Source organism: Falco naumanni, chromosome 3 (genome assembly GCF_017639655.2).
Source record: "Falco naumanni isolate bFalNau1 chromosome 3, bFalNau1.pat, whole genome shotgun sequence".
Lineage (NCBI taxonomy): Eukaryota > Metazoa > Chordata > Aves > Falconiformes > Falconidae > Falco > Falco naumanni.
Window position 1 is genome coordinate 97,021,158 of NC_054056.1, and position 22,019 is coordinate 97,043,176.

At 38.2% G+C, this 22,019-nt stretch overlaps 1 protein-coding gene across 1 annotated transcript in view; it reads right to left on the minus strand.

Moving 5' to 3' along the window:
* RSPO2 (R-spondin 2) overlaps positions 1–22,019 on the minus strand; it is a 114,264-nt gene that overhangs the window by 36,000 nt on the left and 56,245 nt on the right. Inside the window, exons 2-4 of the mRNA XM_040588813.1 lie at positions 17,619–17,807; positions 7,965–8,108; positions 6,735–6,923 (exon numbers count right to left, since the gene is read on the minus strand). Of these exons, the coding sequence (XP_040444747.1) occupies positions 6,735–6,923; positions 7,965–8,108; positions 17,619–17,807 (522 nt within the window). The remainder of the gene's footprint in view (positions 1–6,734; positions 6,924–7,964; positions 8,109–17,618; positions 17,808–22,019) is intronic.

Genomic DNA, 22,019 nt, shown 5'->3' on the forward strand with positions numbered 1-22,019 from the left:
AGATAGGAAAAGTCAAAGCAACTTTAATACAGTTCTATATCTGCATCTCTCTAGTTCCTCTGCTGGTCTTTAATGTTTTCTTAGACTGCCTTAGTGCATTGACTTAAAATAAAGGTACATTGTGCTATGCATCTTTTAGATCCTATTTTGGTCTGCATGCAGCATTTAGCCAAAGACAATTAAGTGATTAGGTCAAATAATAATAAAGTAAATTAACAAATCAGCACTTCCAATGAAGTTTTCATTCTGATTATAGCTAAACTCAGAAATGCATGGAACAACAACTAGCATTACAGTCAAAACATTAGATATACTCTGCAAAGTATTTCAACTTCAATAAAATAGGACAAATTAAGAGATCTCAACACTATAGCAAACACAGTGAAGACTTGTTTTGTTCCTTTTCCCTATGACCAGTCATTCCAGCTTCTCTCTAATTGGAAATAGAAGATATCAAAAATTTTGCAAAGCACAAACAGGGATAACAGTGTTCTTTCAGCCTAAACTCACAGCATGTTCTGCTGTTCACAGCCACAGAATCATGCAGGTTGGTCCCCAGTCCAACTTCTTGCTCTCAGTAGGATCAAGACCATTCAGATCAGATTGTCCAGGGCTTTGTCGAGTCAGGTCCTGGAAATTTCCAAGGATAGTGACTGCATAGTCTACTGGACCAATGTAGTTAAGTGCTTGACTGTCCTCATGGAGAAGACAACAGTTCTTGCTGTTTCTGGACCAGTCTTAGCCACTTAGGCTATCTGTTCTTGTGCTAACATAACATGACCAACAGCAGACATAAAATATGGTTTACTGAGACCCACCTAGAGAAAGCCATAGCATTGACTCTCAAAGGGCAGACAGTGTTTGTCGGTATTGTGCACTGAGACTGAGTACAAGTGCAACACATAAATGAAGGTCTCAAAATCCTGGCTTACAAACTTTTCAACATTGGGCACTATAGTGTAGAGGTAATCAAAAAGCACAAAAATAATCATCTGTCTGATCACGGAGATCACTCACTGAGTTCTGGTGCTACATTTTTTGGGGGGCTTCCTTTTTTTTTTTTTAATCATTATTATTTCATACTTACCAAGAAGAGGCTCATTGTAGCTGAAAGGAACCTCATGACATTCAACAAAGACAAGTGCAACCTCCTCCATCTGGGAAGGCAGTACTCCCTGGAAAAAATGTGGGCTGGGCACTGACTGGCTGGAGAGTGGCTCTGCTGGGAAGGACCTGAGGGGTCCTGCTGAAACCTAAACTAAACATGAGCCAGCTGTGTGCCCTGGCAGCAATGATCACTTCCCTCAATCCGATGACCTGTTAACTGACATCAGGTTAAGAGAAGTGATCATGTCCCTTTATTTGACATTCTTCAGACCACATCTGGAATACTATATGCAGCTTTGGGTACCCCAGTTCAAGAAAGATACTGGCAGTTTAGCACAGAGCCACCACTGTAGCTGAGAACTGGAGCACTCACTCTATGAAGGGAGACCAAAGGAACTGTGTTTTTTGAGCCTGAAGAACACAAGGCTTTGGTGAGCTTTCCAGTACCTACGAGGAGGTCATCAAGAACACAGAGTCAGACTCTGCATCATGATGCATGCCAGGAAGATGAGAGGCATCAGACAAATTGAAACAAAAGTAATTCACTTTGGATATAAAGAAAAACTTTTTCACCATGAGGCACTGCAACATGTTTGTGTAGAAAGGTTGTGCAACCTCCGTACTTGGAGATTGTCAAGACCAGACTGGATATAGCCCTGGACCACCTTGGCTGACCCTACTCTGAGCAGGAGGTTGGACTATAAAACCTCCCTAAGTCCCTTCCACCTGTATTATTCAATAATTCTATGATTTTTTTTGTTGCACAACTAAAACATTCCTCATTTAACCTCTTCTAAATAAATCTTTGTTTATATTTAGACAGAAATCCAGTTTTCCTTTGACAGGTTTCAAAAGAAAACAAATGTAGGTAGTACCAAATTTCTGGGGGGAGCGAGGGGATGACATAAGAACATTTTTGACCCTTTTTACTGCAGATTGTCAACTTAAAGCCAGAAATTTTAAAACATTCACTCTCAGATTAAATATGTCATTTTAAAGAAGTGAAAAATACTTACCTACTAGAGATAACTATACCTGGTAGTGTCTCCATCAAAGTTTATGTATAGTTTTATTCAAAATACTGTCTATCCTTCCTTAAATATTTTTGGCAGACCGGGATCTTTAATTCCCTGTTTGCAACATCACTAGTAGTTTATCAAACTAAAAAACCTCACACTACTCAGTTAACATGCATTTTTAAGCTTTGCACTTTTATTACCTTTCTGTATTTAAGTATATATTCTTTTATCTTTTATTTTTTTCCGTTATAATTTCTGAATATTAATAATGATGTGTACCTGCAGTATCAGGAGAGAAAGTCTGATTGGGTCATTTTACTGTTGCTCTTCCAGATGTCTTAAATTATATTTTAATAACAGAAAGAAGAGAGATCACTGCATTGTAAAAAAAAAAAAAAAAAAAAAAAAAGCAATCAACCAGCACTAAGTCCATCCAATTACACACCCATGTCAAGGCAAGAACTCCCTCCCACTGTAGCCTCATGTCCCATCCTGCTGCCTTCCCCCTTTTTGAGCTCAGGAAATTAATGCAGACATCGTCTCATCTTCATCTCTCTTTCTTCATGTCTGAAATAAGCACTCATAAATGGCATCGTGATTTGTACTAGAAAAATAGAGTTTGACATGAAGTAATATTCATGTATCGGACAGCTTGAAGAACTGCAGCCTGGTGGCAGACTAAAAGAAGTAAAGAGATGCTTTGCTTGCCTCTGTAATACTTCATATGAAACACAGGAGCAATCTGCAAGTTCCTCAAGGGTACAAACAAAAGAGGAGTAATTACTGAGGTGAGCATGGGAAGTATGTAAAAATAAGGTTAAAAGAGAGTATGTAAAATCAATATATGGGAAAAGTTCAAGACAGCAAGATTTATCATTCCATAGAACATTTCTGCCTGCTAATTTCCCTATTACTTGTAATGTAATCACATTTTTTTATTATTCTTACTTTCTTTTTGAGCTGAAGAGGAGAAAATTGCTTACCAAGAAGAGACCAGCACGAGTAGGAGGTGGCCTGAATGATCCAAGCCATCTTTTTCTAAGTCTAACCTCTCATAGTATGAGTCATGCTACACCCAAAGCCACAGGGTAACATACATAACATGAACAGATACACAAATGTGACATTCCCATCTGGTAATAACAGTTAAATCAATTAGTTCTGACAATAAGAAAATATCACTGAGTAACATATTTGAAATCAAGTAGAGTATCCTCTTACGTTGCTGGCTTCAGTAAGAAAGAAGTGAAATCATCTTTCACTTGCATTCCAGCTTGTATCTCTACAACTCCGCAAATACTGGGAAAGCAATAAAGAATTCTTCTTCATCAACATCAAGATTTGTACCACAGCCATATGGCCAGATGGGTAACATCTCAATCCCCAATAAATATGAAACTGAAGTACTTAGTGGGAAAACTGAATTTAACTCACTTCTGTAAACACGTAAAAATCTGTTTCTGAAGTTTTCCTGTAGTACGGACCATAAATAATAACTGTAGAATGTACAGAAGTAGAACGCATGTGTCAAAAGCACTTTATTTGACCTTATTCTACCAAAAATATCCTTACTTCCTGTGCTCAGTTTAATCCATCACAATCTACAACCATCTTAGCTATATAATCCAATACTTATCCTACACATTTGTTTGAGTTTATGTACTGAGAACATTAGGAAGAAAGGATTTATTAACAGCCTCTCAGCTGACATTTACAGGGATTATGGATCTTCAGTCCTCCGGTAGTGCTAACCTTAATTTTTTCTCTTATTTCCTCAGTTTAAAAATTCAATTACAAAATTTCTAACATTAGGAAAACACCATATTTTTTAAAATACAGACTCTCTCCCCTAGCCACCAGGACCTACTTGGTTTGAGCTTCCGTGTAACCAGTGTCTCTGCCTCTGCTACTTCACAGGGAAAAATAAGCAACAAAACATTTTGAGTGTGTAACGGGGCAGCCTGCTAACTAAATCAAATATGCTAAAGGAATGGGATCTCAGACCAGCCTTGTATATAATTAAAACATACTACAAAGCAGGAGTTTCAAACAGAATGATCTCTGGTGCTTCCTCACCTGCAGAGATAACCAGGCCTGGGGAAGACTTAACTTAGGCACTTAAAATGCCACTAACATACTCCCTCCCAGAGTTTCTTAGGAGAGGGAGAGTTTATACTTCAGCAGGTATTTTATATGATGGCACAGAAACAGTATTAAGCATCAGCATTCAGTGTGGAGAGTTCAAACCTGCAGTTTTGTACGTATTTATTTTTATCTCTGAAAACACAGGCAGGGAATTCCACAGCATTGCAGGACAGGAAAGGACTGTAATCTTTAGGATTTACTGGAGCCCATGGTTATGAAAGAGTATTACAAGCCTTTCACACTGAATTTGTATTTGCATCAACAACTTTCTTGATACATAAAAATGCAGAGGATAGAGCTCTATCAAAGATCTTGATATAGACTCGGCAATAAATTTCCTAACTCTTAGGAAAGCCCACCACTGTGCCTTCAGAAAGACGAAATGTGGGAGGTAAATCTTTAATCTGTGACCGAAATTGCTGGACAAGAAAATTTGAAAGAACCTAAGAGAATCTGCTACATAAAGGTATGAATGTTCAATAGTTCCAGATTACCACAGTTACATGCGCATACTACAGCATTCACAAACAGTGTGGTCCACTTAAGCACATTTCTCAAACTGTTTACAACAATTTGAATGATTTGTATCCTAACTAAATTATCAATACTAAATCCAAACTTGTAAATTTCTACTTGCCAGGAGTTTATATGGAAGCTGGACATTGCACCCATGAAATACCCACCTTTATATGCATTGGGTACATAAGTGACTAAATCTCTACCACAAGGGAGTTAAATTGAAAATATTCCACAATTTTTCTAAATTTTCCACTGCAAGCTACATTTCATGCATCTGAATGGCAAGAACAGAAATATTGATTGGACAATTTGTAGAACTTCATACAGGCTCTTTTACCTTTCTTCCATTTTAGCAGTAAAACATTTCCCCAGTTGATCTGATCACTAACCCTGTTTTGGCTTCAGAGCTTGTTAGAAGGAATTGGAACAGCTCATCCACCTCAGTGGGCTGCAAGCACTAGTGAGTGTAGCTACCTTGATGTAGATGCGGCTGAATTCCACTCAAAGATACCATGACACACATACCATGTCAACCCAAATCAGCCTTGATTGTAACCTTTTCTTATTATTTCCTGTAAAGCTGCTAATTTTGTAGGTTCTACCCCTCAATGCCTTTGAGAATTTTATTTAGGGTGCATATTAACTGTGCTGTACAATGCACCCCAGTTCCACTATGACTATGCACTATGTGTGCATGCGTGTATGAGTATAGGGAGTGGGACAGGGACAAAGAGACTCCATTAACCTGGATAACAGCTTTTGGACAACAGATATTGTTTTCCAGATTGTTTCAGGGTCCTAGAGACAAAAATGAAGCTTGCACAGATTTAATCTGTAAGTTAAAACTATGTAAACTTTTCACACATACTGGGCAGTATGTTCAAGACATATTCAACAACACCAGAACACAGAGCAAACTTATTCATTTACTTATTCTAAGATTATTTCACCTTTAGCTTATTCATCAGGTTATGGCTTTACTCAGTACTCTGCAACTCTTTACACCTTTTTATGTCTGATCTCATGGTTGACCCAGCTTGACGCAGGAGGTTCAACCAGAGATCTCTTGAAGTTCCTTCAAACCTGATTTTTTTTGTTAATCCTATGATTCTGAAATGAATGTCATCTTTATTACCTGTTGATCACTCACCTCTCCTACAAATCCTGAAAGCTCTGTAAGTGTTCAGTCTGCACAACTAAAAGTTTAATCATTCCAATTTAAAAGGTAGCAAAACCTCCTCTCTACCAGTGACGTGTCCCCACTTTGGGGTCTACAAAACTGAAAACAAATTTGAAACTACATTTCTTTTTTCAAATCAGTATTGACAGTTAAGTCTTAGAACACCATGATTAAAAAATGTGATTTTTTCTTTTATCTACTCATGGTAATTGCTATAAGCTAGTCTCATTCTGAAAAGCTTGATATCTATCTTCCACTATTCTGCCTGTATCACATCTATCATAGTTTGGCCATGATCTGCAATATTCAGAACAAGTAACACATTCCAGCTGATAGTTCCAGCTAACAATGCCATGTGTAACTACATTTAATTTAAATACCCATCAAACCAGCACTGGGTGCTCTGCCTGCCGAGAGGTTTAGAATTATAATCTTACCTGCCATGCACAGAGCAATTAGTTATTCCACCATCACTATCATCTTCATACTGAAGCTCAAACTGGTATGGTTCTTCCATGAGGCACCTCTTTGAAAAAGCCTCAGTACACCCACAAAAACACAGTTTCACAGTCTACTGAGAGACCGATCGTTCCCACGGTGAGCCTTTCCTGGCATCCTGCTGCACAAATTAGGACTGTCATAGTACTGCTGGTTTTTAGCTTTGGCTGGCAGAGCAGAGAGAGGATTTCCCCTTCAGCTGGGATGAAATAGCTCTTTTTTCAAGTTAGAAAAATAAAGACTTTTGTGGCATGGACTACACTTACCTCCTGGACAATGCCTTACGGCCATTTTACACCGTCTGGATTCTGCAATGGTTGGGCACAGTATCGTGTCTTTTGCTGGCTTCTTCACAATTTGTCTTGTTCTCGTTTCCAGGCCCCACTTAAATCCACATGTTTTGTTATTTCTGCTGCAAGTTCCCCACTCACTCCACTGACCCACTTCACAGCCTTCTGATAAAGCAAAAGAAAACACCAGTGAGCAATTCTTCTGTTGTTTTTTGTTTGTTTGTTTGTTTTTTAATTAGAATGCACTATTAGAATGCACCACATGAAAGTTTTACTGTTAATAGGCAAAAACTTTGAAACAAAATTAAAATCTCTTACAGAACCTGGAAGAATCTTTTTAGCCAGCACCAGCCGCAGCATAAAACCATCAGACTATCTATCCATATGTACAGACATCAGGTCAGTCCCAAGTATTCAAAAATCCTCCTAAAATCATGAGATTGATTACATTTTTCCTCTTTTTAATTATTTGGTTGACACCTGGATTTGCAAGTTCATATTTCCAGGTCCTCTCCATAATGAAATGCAAAGAATATTCTTGAAAGAAAGAGTCTGTTCTGACACGATTACCAGGCTTCAAGATAAAACACCAAATTGTGAGACTCAGGAAATATTGTGAGAACTGCCAACGCTGGCTTAGAGTTATAAAGTAAATTTCTACTAAACCCCACTTATTTTGTGATTTCTATTTGTTACTTCCTAGTGGAAAAGGGGGGAGTTGCAGAGAAACTAAAAGTGAATTTGAAGCCCGGATGTTACAGGAACTCAATCTGCCCTGCCTCTGGGTTCTGGGCTTGGTAAAAGGCAAAATGAGAGTGTTGTTTTAAGAGGGCAAGAATGCTACAAGTGCAACACTGACTTAAAGTTCTAATGAAAAAACGGGCCTTCCTGAAATCTGACAAATTCTGATTTATAAATCCTCATACAAGGTGACTTACAGTTAAGAGGACAGACCTTTCTGATGCAGAACAGGGTGACATTCCCAATAATGCAATATTTCAAAGTTTGAAAGAAAACATTCTTGTTGTTATTATTATTATTATTGGTGGTAGTAGTAGTAGTAATAGTAAAGAAATCCAGACACAATTCATTAGTGGATATCGCTTGATAGAAATCACCAAGCATCAGCTTAAAAGTAGAGCCATATTTGAACCCAGCCACCTGCAAAAGAATGCTTCAGCAGCATTGCTGTACTAGAAGACTCACCCACACATTCCATAAGCTCTTCCAAGGCCGCAAATCCAGGGGGGCATCCTCGGAAGCAGCGGCCTCTGTGCGAGTAAAAGCCAGTTTTGCATTTGGTACAAAAGTCTCTGCTAAAGCAGGAGTCGCAGTTTTCTATTCTGCATCCTGAATCAAAAGGACCATAAGGGACAATGAGACAGTTAAGTTAGGGTAAGATTACAAAGGAAAGGACTTGTAAAGCAATAAAACAGAAATGCTATAATGAGGAATACTGTCATCCTGAAATCTATCTGCTGTATAAGAGAAATTACAGTTATCTGTAATTATTTATGACATTTCCCCCTACCTCCTTTTAGTCCTATTTTTTTAAAATCAAAACTGTAGATAAAACTTCTCATTAAGTGATATTTGAGTTATTTACATCTTTTTGGAGGAAAAAGTTCAATATAAATTATTTTTGTGTTTAAGTAATTTTGAGGAAACTTAGAATCAAGAAATTATTTTGGGAAGTATGCATGTATTATAGGTACTGTCTTCAGTTTACTATTTGTCATTGAAAGCAGGATACATTCTTTTCCTATGAGTTTACCCTATAAATAGCTGAATGAATGCTTTCATGTATTATATTTGATGTCTGTAACTACACATATGCATGCTCCCATGCAAAAAGCCTCAATTTCTCTGATCCATAAAAAATAACCAATATTAAATGACTAAAAGACATAAAGCTATAATCAATAGCCAAGAAAAAATAATACTATTGCCTTTTGAAATATTGGATTTCTCTGAATATTTAAGGGAAATATTGTCCACAAGAGATTACAGACTCAGAAGCAGACCTTTCAGAAACATCCTATTCCATACTAAAACTTGGCAACTTGGAAATGAACTCCAGGGAAAAATATTCTAAATGTTAAAAAGTAAAAGTCATTACATTTGTAACAGTAAGGAACATTTCAAAATTAATTTTTAAAAATCTAATACTTCAGCTAACGTAACTTATATAAACTACGTTAGCTGTATCCTGTCTTCAGCTATCTGAAGTCACAGCAGGAAACATTTGTTATTCATGGCATGCAACAATATACTAATCTTTTTTGGTCACTTATGTCATTTATTTATTCTTCATTTTTTTCTAAAGAAAAAAAAAATCAAAAGCCATAAGGACTTCTAAAATGGCTGTTGGTAAATACCCACTAACAACACTTCAAATTTAGCCAATCTTTATAAACCAGAGTTTAATATTTGTTCTTGAATTTCAGCAGGCCAAAATCAGCTGTACCATAACACTTAAACTGGGTGGTGGTGGATAATTATTCTTTTTTAGCACTTAATGAAACATGAGGCTTTTTAGATCGGATTTCTTGTGGCATTGGAAAATAAATTAGGTGGATGGCATGAAAAGAAAAAAAAAAAACATCCAATGTTGGTACACCTTTATTTGGTTAGAAGGAATGTGAACATCAGTTTGAAGTCTTGCACTGCCAAAGGTAAGCTCTGCAGGCTCTAGACACAACCACACAGAACCTGCATGCTACCAACCCCTGTATCCAGCACTTGTCTTCATACAAGCAGCACAAGTTGGGCTTCTTATCCACATTTAGTTTACAGGAACTTCCCAAGAATGACAATTACTTTTTCGTGAGGGTTGAACCAATCTCCAAAGAACAGGAGATCAATGCCTAGACAAGGACCCTGAAAAATCACTTCCCCAGATTAATGTGTCTGCAAGGCAAAGCAGTAAGGTGAGCTGCTCTGGAGATGTAGCGCAATAGTTAATTGCAAATCTGGTTTGTTACATTCAAGGTGGACTTCAGGTATTTTATTAATTGCAATGCTTGAATCAAACATCCAGTGGGTTTAAATGTTCAGAAAAAAAACCATTTGCCTCTTGTCCACCCACACAAGACAGTTCGAAAAGACATCAAGGTTTTTCCAAACCATATAGTCCAATGATGGGTTGCAGAACAGAACATTCAAAGAAAAATTAGCATCACGTGACTCTCCCTCACATCCAAGTGATGCAAGTATATATTTGAAATAATGTTTTAACTATTGCTTTCAAAATGTGCTGGGAAGCAACATGTTTAAATTTTATTCCATTTTAATTTTTTTGGGTGGAAGAGGGATTAAATGAAAAACTTTCGGTACAAGTTGCCTTTTGATAACATATAAACATGCTTAGCAGGCAAAAGCCTGCCTCACCTTACACGGGGGATATCCTCCATAAAACTATCACTATTTAACAGTACATACGTAATTACCCCATATTTAAACATTAAATGAATTAATCAACCTTCTTTCAGTTTCTTGATCATACTTCAAAATTCCCATCCTATTTGTAGTTTTTGCTTTCTCTTTTATGCCAGTTTTCTTTTGTTTCATAGTAGAGTCATTGTCATGAGAAATATATTCTGGAGGCATTAGTGGGGGGTCTTGGGTGGAGACTTCCACCAAGGCAGTTTATTTTCAATTTTTTCCTATGAAGATGAATTACTTCAAACATGAAATGTCTATTATTTAATCTTTATTAGATGCAATTCAGGGGAAAATACTGAATGTTAGGAATTCTTTAAGAATTCTGAAATTGAAACTTTGATTTACCAGACTGATATTCAGAACAATGCTTGGGGTTACTGGGTGCTAATCATAATGATAATTAACTAGGTTATAGAGATCACACTGTAGTTGAAGATCAGCTGGGAGTGACAACTCCTTTTTGACATCCTCCATACACTCAGTTTCAAATCATGAAAGTGCAGTTGCAGTGAAGCCTTGCACAGATCTTTTTATAAAATTGAAATAAACTAAACTGAAAAACTAAAGAAAAGCAGTACTCTAGAAGTCAGAAAAGCTAACTTTCTAGAAGTCTATTTTCAATCACAGGCTGTCACAGAAGTGGTTAAAAATTCACAGCTCCAAGACTTCACCTCCCAGGGGAAAGGGTGGAAAAGAAGTCTTTGTCTGGTGTAGCTAAGCTGCCCTCAAACTAGACACAAGTGCTTTGCTCAAGTATCTTCAATGTTCAGACAAAACAAAGCAAAACGAAAATGTATCCCTTTGACAGCTCTGTAATGTTGATATATGGGACAAGACATATGACTTCTCCAATGTAAAGTCTATTGGCTTTCTCTTAATTTAGAGTGCAATCTCTTAATTTAGGCTGACAGGAGAGTAAGAGCTTGAATGACTGACATTTAAATAGAGCACAGGGTGGACTACAGTATGTAAAAGTGCCTCCATGCTTGAGAGCAGTAACAGAATATGCCCAAGACACAAACAACTCCATGAGCTAATACTGTGCCACTCCTCAGTCAATGGCCAGGAAAACTACCAAACTGAAGGACCATGTTCTTTGATTCTACAAAGCAGAAAAAGAAAAAGTATCAAAACATCTCTCTTTAAAAAGGCTAATGTCAGAAAAGAATCCAAAGACAGAAATTTAAAACATCTTTGATTTTGCTTACTGAAACAGAGTGGCAAAAGGTAAGTTATGTACAGGACTTAGGAGTCAAAGTCCCCTTTAATTTTTGGTGAACTCTAGCACTCCATGGCACTTCAGAAATAATTTTCTTCTGAAGTGTTTCTGTACACACACCAGATTTTTCAAAAGAGAAATAGCTCTGAGCCATGTTTCATTCAAGGTTAGAGCAACCAATCTGATCTGTAAGAAATGCATTTAGCTAGCCAGCAATAAAGCATTTGTATTTAGGCTTTATAATCTCATTTATATTGACCCAATTGTTCCTCTGCCATTTATCTGAATATCATAAAAAACCAAATCTGACTGATGTGGATGAAACCTACAATATTTATAGAAAATTACATAAATGGTGCATTAAAGAACTCTGGAAGGAGAAAGCCCGGATTACAAATCATGCTTAAATTAGACTAACATTATAAGCAGATGAACCACAGTGATATTAAAAGACTTTTGTGACCTGCTTTGGCTTCCTGACAGTCATGATAAGCCACTCCCACTCATTCTTTTAAAATAATCACTAAAGAATTGACAGACTCACATTTTAGAGAAGGAATCAAAAGCCCAGGGTTCAAAATACAGATTCAGATATTGAATTAAATTCAGAGTCAGGCGCATATGCCTGTTATTGTTAAAAAAAAAAAAAAAAAAAAAAAAGTATGTGTTCCTGTAAACAGCTTCTTTCTGTACTATAACTACACAGAGCATAATGTTACCAAAACAATTACTATCCTTCTATAGTAAATTTAACACCAGCTCATAAGGTTTTGCAGAACAAGCTGAATTGCAGGGAAATACAATGCCTTTGAAGCTCAAAATAAAAAATAAAGTGCTTCATATTGAGATGCATGTGGTTCGTAGTTTAACATACCTTAACAAGAAGAGGGGGTTTTATATTAGTTTCTCATACTAAGTGCAACATGATTAATTTTAAGGTCAAAAGTTGTCTACCACAACTGTAAAAAGTAGTTACTAATTTGTAAAATATTTTTATGGATATGTATAATCTTAAAAATTTTACATGGGCCTTTTTTGCCATCTTTACAAAAGATCCATATTCTATAGATTTTCCATTGACACGTTGTCCCTTTCTAAACATAATCAATGTGATTAGCTATCCATCCATAACTCCCTTCTTAACAAAGACATTCTGTAGTACACACAGTGGAAAAGACAGCCGGTCAGCTCCTAGTAATGTTAATAATGACGATTCACAGCAAGTTCTGCTCTGCATGAAGCACAGACAGCAGTGAAGAGCAGTTGAGTATGGCAAAGGAAAGTGAGAACATGTGAAGGGATCTGCATGAGTGGAAACCAGTAACCACCAGCGTAAGAAAAAGAACTGTACTGAACTGTATTGAACACCATCAAGATGGAGAGAAAATGAACATATTTTGCAAAGACAACCTACAGACTGACGCTGGGGAAGGAAACAGGGCATTTCTAAATTGAAAGTCTTGGTAGTCTTTGCACTGATATTGGGTCCTTGCTTGAGGGATTCCTGTGTGTTTAAGAAGTCAAAGTAATACATGATGATTCACCACAGTTGGTGTTTTCCTTTTGAAGGTCAAATTCATGTTTCCATAGAGGCATCATGCCAGAGGAGCTTCCAAGCCTGTAACTTGTGAGGTTGTTATCCTGGGGAGTGACAACTGTTGCTTGGTCCAAAGTACCTAATACTTTGATCTTTCATACCAAGCTCTGACTCACAGCTCCCTACTCTTCTTGCCTCAGATATCTCTGCCTCTTCTACCCCAGGATCTTCTAACGTTACCTATCCCCAGATTGTCCCTATGCCCATGACACTCACACCTTCCAACTCCTGCTCCCATCCCTCTGCTGCTCAGTAAAACAGCATTGGTGCTACAGATTTCACTTCATGCTGCCATCCTGACATGTCCATGGGTGCTCCACACCAATCTGTCACTGACCAGCACCACCTTCTGTGCTAATCCTCTCTAGAATTGCCTGAGGTGGGAGAGACTTCAAAAATCCAGACAAACTACACATTTTATAACTCACATTGAGGACACAAGGGCATATGATGGACAAAGGCTGTGACAGCCAACAAGAGCAGGAGACAGAGGCAAGATGCTGAAGAAAGCTATGATGTGAGTAATTCTTACAGTGGATGGAGTTTCAGCTGAACAACCAACAGAAAGAGAAGAGAGACTAAAACTTTCAGGAAAGTCACTGAGGAGACAGCAAGGAGAGGAGGAAAATCAGAAGCAAAAGAGCTTTAGCCTACAAGGTAATACCTATATCTATAATATCGATAAAGAATATCTATAATAGCTAATAGCTAGCTATTTAACCTCCTAAGCAGAGGTGACTTAGCTAGTTGCAGGTTTATTATTATCATCACCATCATTATCATTATTAAATTAAAAATTTTTAAGCTACAACTTTGGCAGGGGCTGAACATGAGTGCTAGAGAATGATACACACAGTCATTTGGCCGTAACAGGTCCTGAAGTTTACCACAGGTCTACCATTTCATGGAGAACAATGCCTGGAATACAACATCCTAATTATATAATACTACAGTGAGAATATTTTTAAAATTAAATTCACTTAATAAACATAGCAATGTATTTCCAGTATGTTCTAATCTTGATTCATTATTAGTTGAGACTTTTAAATAAATGCCAAACCACAGTGTTTTCAATTAGTACTTTACAAATATATAATTGCCTTATTAAATCTAAATTGACTACAGATTTAATAAATCTTAGTTAAAAGCACTGTGATGATTTTTGCTGCCAGACAGATGGAACAAAACTTTTACTGCAAAATATACAGTAAAACCAAAAGAAAAAATTATCCAAATAAAATAAAAAACCTAAATCCATTTGAAGGAGGAAAAGAGTGGAAGAGATAAGGAAAAAAAATGCCTTTAAAATAATTATAGTAGACCTCAATTTCTGGCCATCCAACTTCATTTTCAAAATCCGAAATGCTATATTACACTTGTTTTAAAAGATAAACCCATATTTGAAGAAAACAAACACAGAAATAATGAAAAGTATTTCTAAAAAGGCAGAAAAGTTATTTTATTTAAAGCAAATAGTGTTGCCCCTTTGGTAATTGAACCTCCTGACAGACTGTTCCAAATCTACTGACTACTAGAGTCTCAGGTCATATGCTTTGCTATACTGCATTAAAAATAGTCAAGATGTTATATTAGTAACGTCTTCCTATTTTTTTACAAAGCTAAAAAAATTATTACCTTTCTTAATACAGTGAATTAGCTACATGTGTTTAATAAATGCTTAATTTGTTTAAAAGCTTCCCTTTATCTTGTCTTCACTGGAGGCCCATGGAAGGGGAAATTACAATTTTAGCAATGTCAGGCCCTTTTGTGAGAAAGAAGGTGAACTTAAACAAATGGAGTAGCCAACCATAGCTGAAGGGAGCTGTAATTTCTAAACTCTGAGTGCTGCCTCCCCCTAAAATTGTAGAGGTTACTATGGATACAGACCAAGCTGAAAGGTTGAAGAAAGGCTGATCCATTAATCAGACCAATGTTAAAGCAACCACCCAGGTGACAGATTTAATCTCACCCTTTAATTCAATTTTGTATTTTTCTCATTAGATTATTTCTTGTTGGAGCAGTTCAGTTCAAAGTCATTAATTATTAAAATTTCTTGGAAAACTAAAAAAGTGCAGCTCTTCTCTTGGGCATCCTTCTACAGAAGACTCAACACTTTCCAATTTCATATCCAAATGTACTGCATTCTTGTACTGCAGTGTTCAAGGTGAAAGTCATCTTCAGCAGGAAACTCTACATCGGTTTCTAAAGACAAACAGTCTCAAATTACATGATTCACTGTTACTAGAAAAACAGTCTAGAACCACTTAGCAAATTCAAGACACATACTGCTTACATGTTAAAAAGAAAATTAGTCTTGAAATTCAAAATTTCCATCATTTTAGGGTTGCTGTACTTGGCTGCAGTATTTATTGTGTTACATTTGGCACTATGTTTGGCTTTTAAAACAATGTCAACATTTTCCATAAAAATATGTTCTATATCTTCTCTCTAACAAAAATGGGCAAGTGTTCTAGTAATAAAACGTTAAACAGCTTTTGTGGCTATAAAGACATTAATAGGGCAGAAATCATTTCAACTTATGTAATTCAAGCCCTATAACTCCCAGAAGAATTTTAACATAGCCAGAATTGTTATTATTTTTAGCCGAAATAATACTATCTGAGCAATTAAGTCTGTAACTAAATGTACCTAAAAGTATCTAACATCAAGTAGGAAGAAACCTATTCAATTTTTTAAGAATGTTGATTTTAACTCAACTTCAATCCACAAAATATCTGTGTATCCACAACGCAATGTATGTGCCATGCAAGATCACCAAACCAAGAAAAAAAATGAAGATGTGTTTTATAAATAACACCAGTTGGCAGTTGGACTAAAATAAAAATATACAATACAAAAATCATTGGAGGGGAACCAGGACTGGTCTGTAAATGCAACTGCATCATTATTGTCACAGGAGGAGACTATCAGAGGTATGAGGGCGAGTTAAATATCCAGCACTCAACACATGCCAATATGGGTTGGACACTAGTTGCATTTATGCTTTTTGAAACCAATCCTGCAATTCATGGAAAAAGGTCGCTTTCTGTAAATGGTAAAAATGAAAAAAAAAATTTAAAAAAAGCTATATTGAATTCACCATCCACCTTCTGCAAATAACTTCTTTTCTTTTTAAGAAAGTAAAAGACTAACAGTAGACTACTTTTCCTATCTTGGAAGCATAGTGCAGGCTGATATAGATAAATTCACCTATTTCCCAAAGCTGTAACTATATTCAAAAACGTCTTTACATAGGCAAGTTTTAACAGCCCAGTTTTGAAAGGTTTAAAGTGAACACATTGCTGAATTCACAAACATGTTATGAAAATTAAGGCCAAGACCCTTAAATTACGCTACAGAATGGATACATAAACCATACACTGGTCTCATTTAATTTTTCATCAAAACCTAGCCACCTGGTATAGATTAGGTGGCACTTGGCAATATTACACAGCAGTTGGGAACACAACGTGAAGAATACCATATCCATGGAGCCCACGCAGGGAATGGGCAGAAAGAGGCGGGATGTCCCTGCATGGGCTGGGACAGATCCAAGCAGGGGCCGTGAGTGCTCCTCCTCCAGCTCACACCACCGCGGAGTGACCTCACACAGGTCTCACGGTTCTGTGTGATGTGAAGGCCAGCACCCACTCCCCCACAAGGTGGTGTGCCTCCGTGACATGCCACAGCCCTTAGGGGCAGAGTGCTGTGCAATTCACAGACGCTTGATCATTCTAGGAAGCAAAGAAAAGCTATTTCTCACTTCGGGTTCTTAGGTTCGGTGACCTAATTCTGGTTAGACCGTGACACACACACCCCATCCCAGAAATACGAATTAGAGGTAATTGCAATGATTAATAATCCATATGGGTAATACTCCACATATGAGCATATGGAAAAATCAGTATGAATCGGCGCAACTGCCAGACAGTGGTGAAATAATGTGTGGAGATATCAGAGCACTCATTGATTTTAACTGTTGTGCTTCTAGGCACAAACATGCAAACAGGGAATCTTGTTGCACATTAGCAGGTTGTAAATTTCCAAATAAAATGCAGTACTAAAAGTGAAAGGTTGTTTGTTTGCTTTTAATAGTACATGTGTTTTATTAAAATAGCGACACTTACATATTAAAGCATGTCTGGTGTGAGGTGTCTGGTCACCTGAAATTTGTGTGGGAACAAAAAGCATGACAAGAAGCCCACCCATATATTAGGGCATATACTGACTAGTACCTACACGAGGCACTGTTAAATTAATGCTAAATCCTTTTTATTTTCATATAGTGGGAATTTGTTTAGTGAAACTGGAGTATCTTCTTAAATCATTGTTCTTGGCTAAATTTCCCTTCTAACTAAAGCAATAATAACAATAAAAATAATAACAACACTAAAAACTGGGTTAATGCATTAACTATTCAATCTGCTTGAATGTTATATATCTTGGAATGAGCTGGGATGTTCCTTAGCAAAGACGTCTTGTGATGATCTTGAGACATCTGTGAAAATACCACCATGTTCCACAACATATCATCTTAAAAACCAAGCATGAATTATGGCCTTCCTACAAAAGTGAATGTAAAGGTGCAAAAAAAACTCACTTGAACATCTGTTCATATCTGGCGTTCGGAGTCCATAGTACCCCGATGGGCAGGAATGCAAGCATTCACCGTATTGTCTCATTCCTTCTCTTCGTAGGAAGAAGAATAACTTGTGTTGGCATCTGATGCACCCATTATCCTTTGAACAGGACAAACAGCCTTTGCAAATTGGATTTGGTCCATAGCTAGCTGCAAAATAAGAAGATAAATTACACTTTTCAGATGATTTGGAAATTATTTTGGCTGGAGGTCCTCTCCCCTCTAAAGTGTTACTTATCTACTGAATGATAACATAGTTAAAAAGGGAAGGTTCTGAAAGTGCACTCACTCTCATACATCTACTCTGGCAAGGAAATAAAAAGAAATGCACTCTCTACATTTTTAATTGTATGTAGGGCAATTCAATGAATTTGCACACATTTAAAATAAAGGTACAGGCAAGCAGGGATCAAGTTATACAAAGTTCACCAGTATAACATAAATAAAACCCAGGTGCTGAATTCTAGTTGGAAGCTGAGGATGTAAGCACACAACAGCAACAAAATATAAGAACATCAGCACCCTGATATATGCACGTGGACTGATATGTCCATGAAAATCCAGCAACCACACTAATGAAAATTCTGGCTTCTGGAGACAGTAATATTAAAAGTAGAGAATTCTCCACAGAACAGGTACAGCACTAGCAGTGTGTGCTGTCCCATAGCTCTCAGGGTCCTAGAAAAGCTGTTGTCTTGCAGTCTCTTCTTGGTCTTTCTAATACAAATGCCAAGACAATTTTTTTTTTTTTTTAAATTGCAGTTCAAAGTTCTAAGAGACTTTTTTTACAAGTTTTTGCCCAAACCGGACTGAAAACAATTACCAAAGGAGGGCTTTTAGTGCACATTAATATTTTAAGTTCACCAACTGCTGTGCCTTCAATTCTATTCTCTGGGGTATAGAGAAAGAAAATATCCCTCTTTTTTCTTTTAAATTACTTGGGTGATAACTGCAACACAAACCTTAGCTTCATCACTGTTTGTCCTTATAAGCTTTTATTAACCTGCCTTTCATGCAGTTGCAGAACACTCCCCTGTCCCCATGGGCTGTCAACTCCTTCTCAGGGCTGAGTCAGCACAGCAGGTTACCAGAGGGAGGATGGCTCAAGACATTCCTGGAACCAGCATAACTTGACAGGTCTGGTTTAAATATTAAATTGGCTACAGGACTTGACAGAAATTTGCCAGTTCAAACCTGATTTACTGGAAACAAAAGAAAAAGTATTATGCAACAGAAGGAAAGAGACTTTGGGGTCTCAAGAGGTTTTTAATAGAGGCCATTCTGATAGCAGCTGGCCATAAGGGCAAAGACTGTGCTTAATTGTTATATTTTAAAATATTTAAAAGTATTCACACCCTAACATAGTACTCTTGTACCTTCATCTTGTATGGATGGATAATAGAGATTGTTCAATGGATGGCTTTACCAGCAGAGCCAGGAAAAGAAAAAAGGAAAAGCCCACCACCCTCTGGAACTAGTAGCTGATAAGCTTTACTCTCACCTTCACACATCTGCACACCACATTTCCACTCCCTTTCTGCTCCCGTTCCCCCCCCCCATGCCAAACCAAGTTCAGCACAACAGCATTCAAACTCCAGTCAGAATAATCCTAGTGGGTGGCAGGCAGGAGGAGAAGCTCAGTGATCTGGTGTGCAACAGCTCAGTCAGTGGGACGCTTTCTGAGTGTTGGCATCCTCCGGCACCAGGCTCACATGGTGAGATGGGAAGAGCATCCTTACCTTCTATGGTATATGTACGATTCTTTGGCTCTCTGTTAACCTTTTTGCAATGACACATCTTACCAGACCAACCGCCTTATACTCCCTAAACTGATTCCCATCTCCTGTTTCCCACAAGACCTCAGATATAATTTTTCCTACAGTTCATCCTGCAACTATTCTTATTCACAATCCCCATCTTCAAAGACATACAAGAAGAGAAACAAACAGATGATGAGCTAGGCCTGGATGCATCCCTCATCTCACTGTTGGCAGGGATTGCATATCTGTAACCACATCAAATAATAAGTGACCACGTACTCCAAAGCAGTTGTTGCTTAACACATGGTGGGCAATCCTGTAGACTTCTGAATCCTCTTTTAGTCTCCTTGCATCTCATTCTTAGTAAATCTGTACCTCCAGCTTGTTCAAGGCTCCTCAGAGAAGCCTGTACTACAACAAAAGAACTAACAGGAACAAAGCAAAAGTAATGATGCAAGATGCCTGAATTTATTCACCACTCAAAGTGGGGTCTGGAGTTTGAATCAGCTGAAGTCAGCATCTCATATACAGCATGTATATGATTATGACTTAGAGCCAGGCCAATTGCTGAGCAATACGGATATAGCTAAAGGCTTCTGTATGTACGGAAAAATATATATATGCGTATAGCTAAAGGATATATATATATATATGGGTATAGCTGATGGCTACAGGACAACAGTTCTGCTAGCAACAGACAGGGTATACCTCTCAAAGCAGGAAAAGGATCTTTGCACAGGAATTAGCAGGGCTCATTGAAAGAGCTTTAATGAGATTTGAAGGGAGAAAGGGATAAAACTAGGCTCACTAGAGGTAAATCTGAGAGCAGCACACCAGTGTTTGAGGGATAGTGTGCTGGCAAGGTCCTTTGATCTGCCATCTCAGTGGAGGTAGGGGATGGTGATCCATGCAGCAGCAAAAATGCAAGCGTTATTGATGCGTTTAGAAACCTCAGAAGACCCCGAGAATGGTCACATAGGAATTAGGTCTTCTCCCCACAAAAAGGTGGCAGGATCAACAGCCCAGCTGCAGTGCATCTACAGTAATGCATGCTGCATGGCCAACAAACAGGAGCTGGAAGCCATTGTGCAGCAAGAAAACTATGACATAGTTGCCATCACAGAAACACAATGAGATGGTTCACAACTGGCATGCTGCAATGGATGGCTATAAACTCTTCAGAAGGAATAGGCAAGGAATGAGGTGCAGTGGGGTAGTCCTGTACATTAGAAAATGTTTTGTCTAAAGCTTCATGATGGTGATGATAGGGTTGAGCATTTATGGGTAAGAACCAGGGGGAGGGCCAACAAGGCAGATACCACAGTGTGAGTTTGTTACAGACTACCCAACCAGGATGAAGAGGCAGACAAAATATTCTATAAGCAGCTGAGAGAAATCACACAATAGTTAGCCCTTGTTCTCATGGAGGACTTCAGCTGTCTGATGGAAATACAACACAGCAGAGAGGAAACAGTCTAGGAGGTTCCTGGAATGTGTGGAAGATAACTGCCTGACACAGCTGGTCAGGGAGCCAGCCAGGGGAGATGCTCTGCTGGACCTGCTGTCTGTGAACAGAGAAGGATTTGGGGGTCATATGGTGGTTGGAGGTCGTCTTGGGCATAGTGATCATGAAATGATAGAGTTTTCAATTCTTGGAGAAGTAAGGAGGGGGTTCAGCAGAGCTGCTACCTTGGACATCCAGAGAACAGACTTTGTGTCGTTTAGCTGACTGTTTGGTAGAGCCCCTTGGGAGAGAGCTCTGGAAGGCCAAGGGGTCCAGGAAAGCTGGACGTTCTTCAAGAAGGTAGTCTTAAAGGCACAGGAGTAGGCTGTCCCCATGTACCGAAAGATGAACTGGCAGGGGAGAAGTTGAGACTGGCTGAACAGAGAGCTTTGGCTGGAGCTTAGGAAAAACAGAAGAGTTTATGACCTTTGGAAGAAGGGACAGGCAACTCAGGAGGGCTACAAGGATGTCATGAGGTTATGCAGGGAGAAAATCAGAAGGGCCAAAGCCCAGCTAGAACTTAATCTTGCTACTGTTATAAAGAACAATAAAAAAATGTTTCTATAAATACATTAGCAACAAAGGGAGGTCTAAGGAGAATCTCCATCCTTGGCTGGATGCTGGGGGAAGAATAGTGACAAAGGCTGAGGGACTAGCGAAGTGAGTGTCACCCTGTACTCGGCACTGGTGAGGCCAGACCTTGAATACTGTGTTGAGTTTTGGGCCACTCGCTTCAAGAAAGAATTGAGATACTGGAGCATGTCCAGAGAAGGACAACGAAGCTGGTGAAGGCTCCAGAGCACAAGTCTGGTGAGGAGCAGCTGAGGGAACTGGGGTTCTTTAGTCTGGAGAAAAAGAGGGTCAGGGAGGACTTTATTGCTCTCTACAACTACCTGAAAGGAGGTTTTAGCAAGATGGGTGTCAGTCTCTTCACCCAAGTAACAAGTGACAGGACAAGAGGAAATGGCCTGAAGTTGTGCCAGGGGAGGTTTAAATTGTATATTAGGAAAAAATTCTTCACCAAAAGGGTTGTCAATCACTGGAACAGGCTGCCCAGAGAAGTGGCTCAGTCACGATGCCTGGAGGTATTTGAAAGAC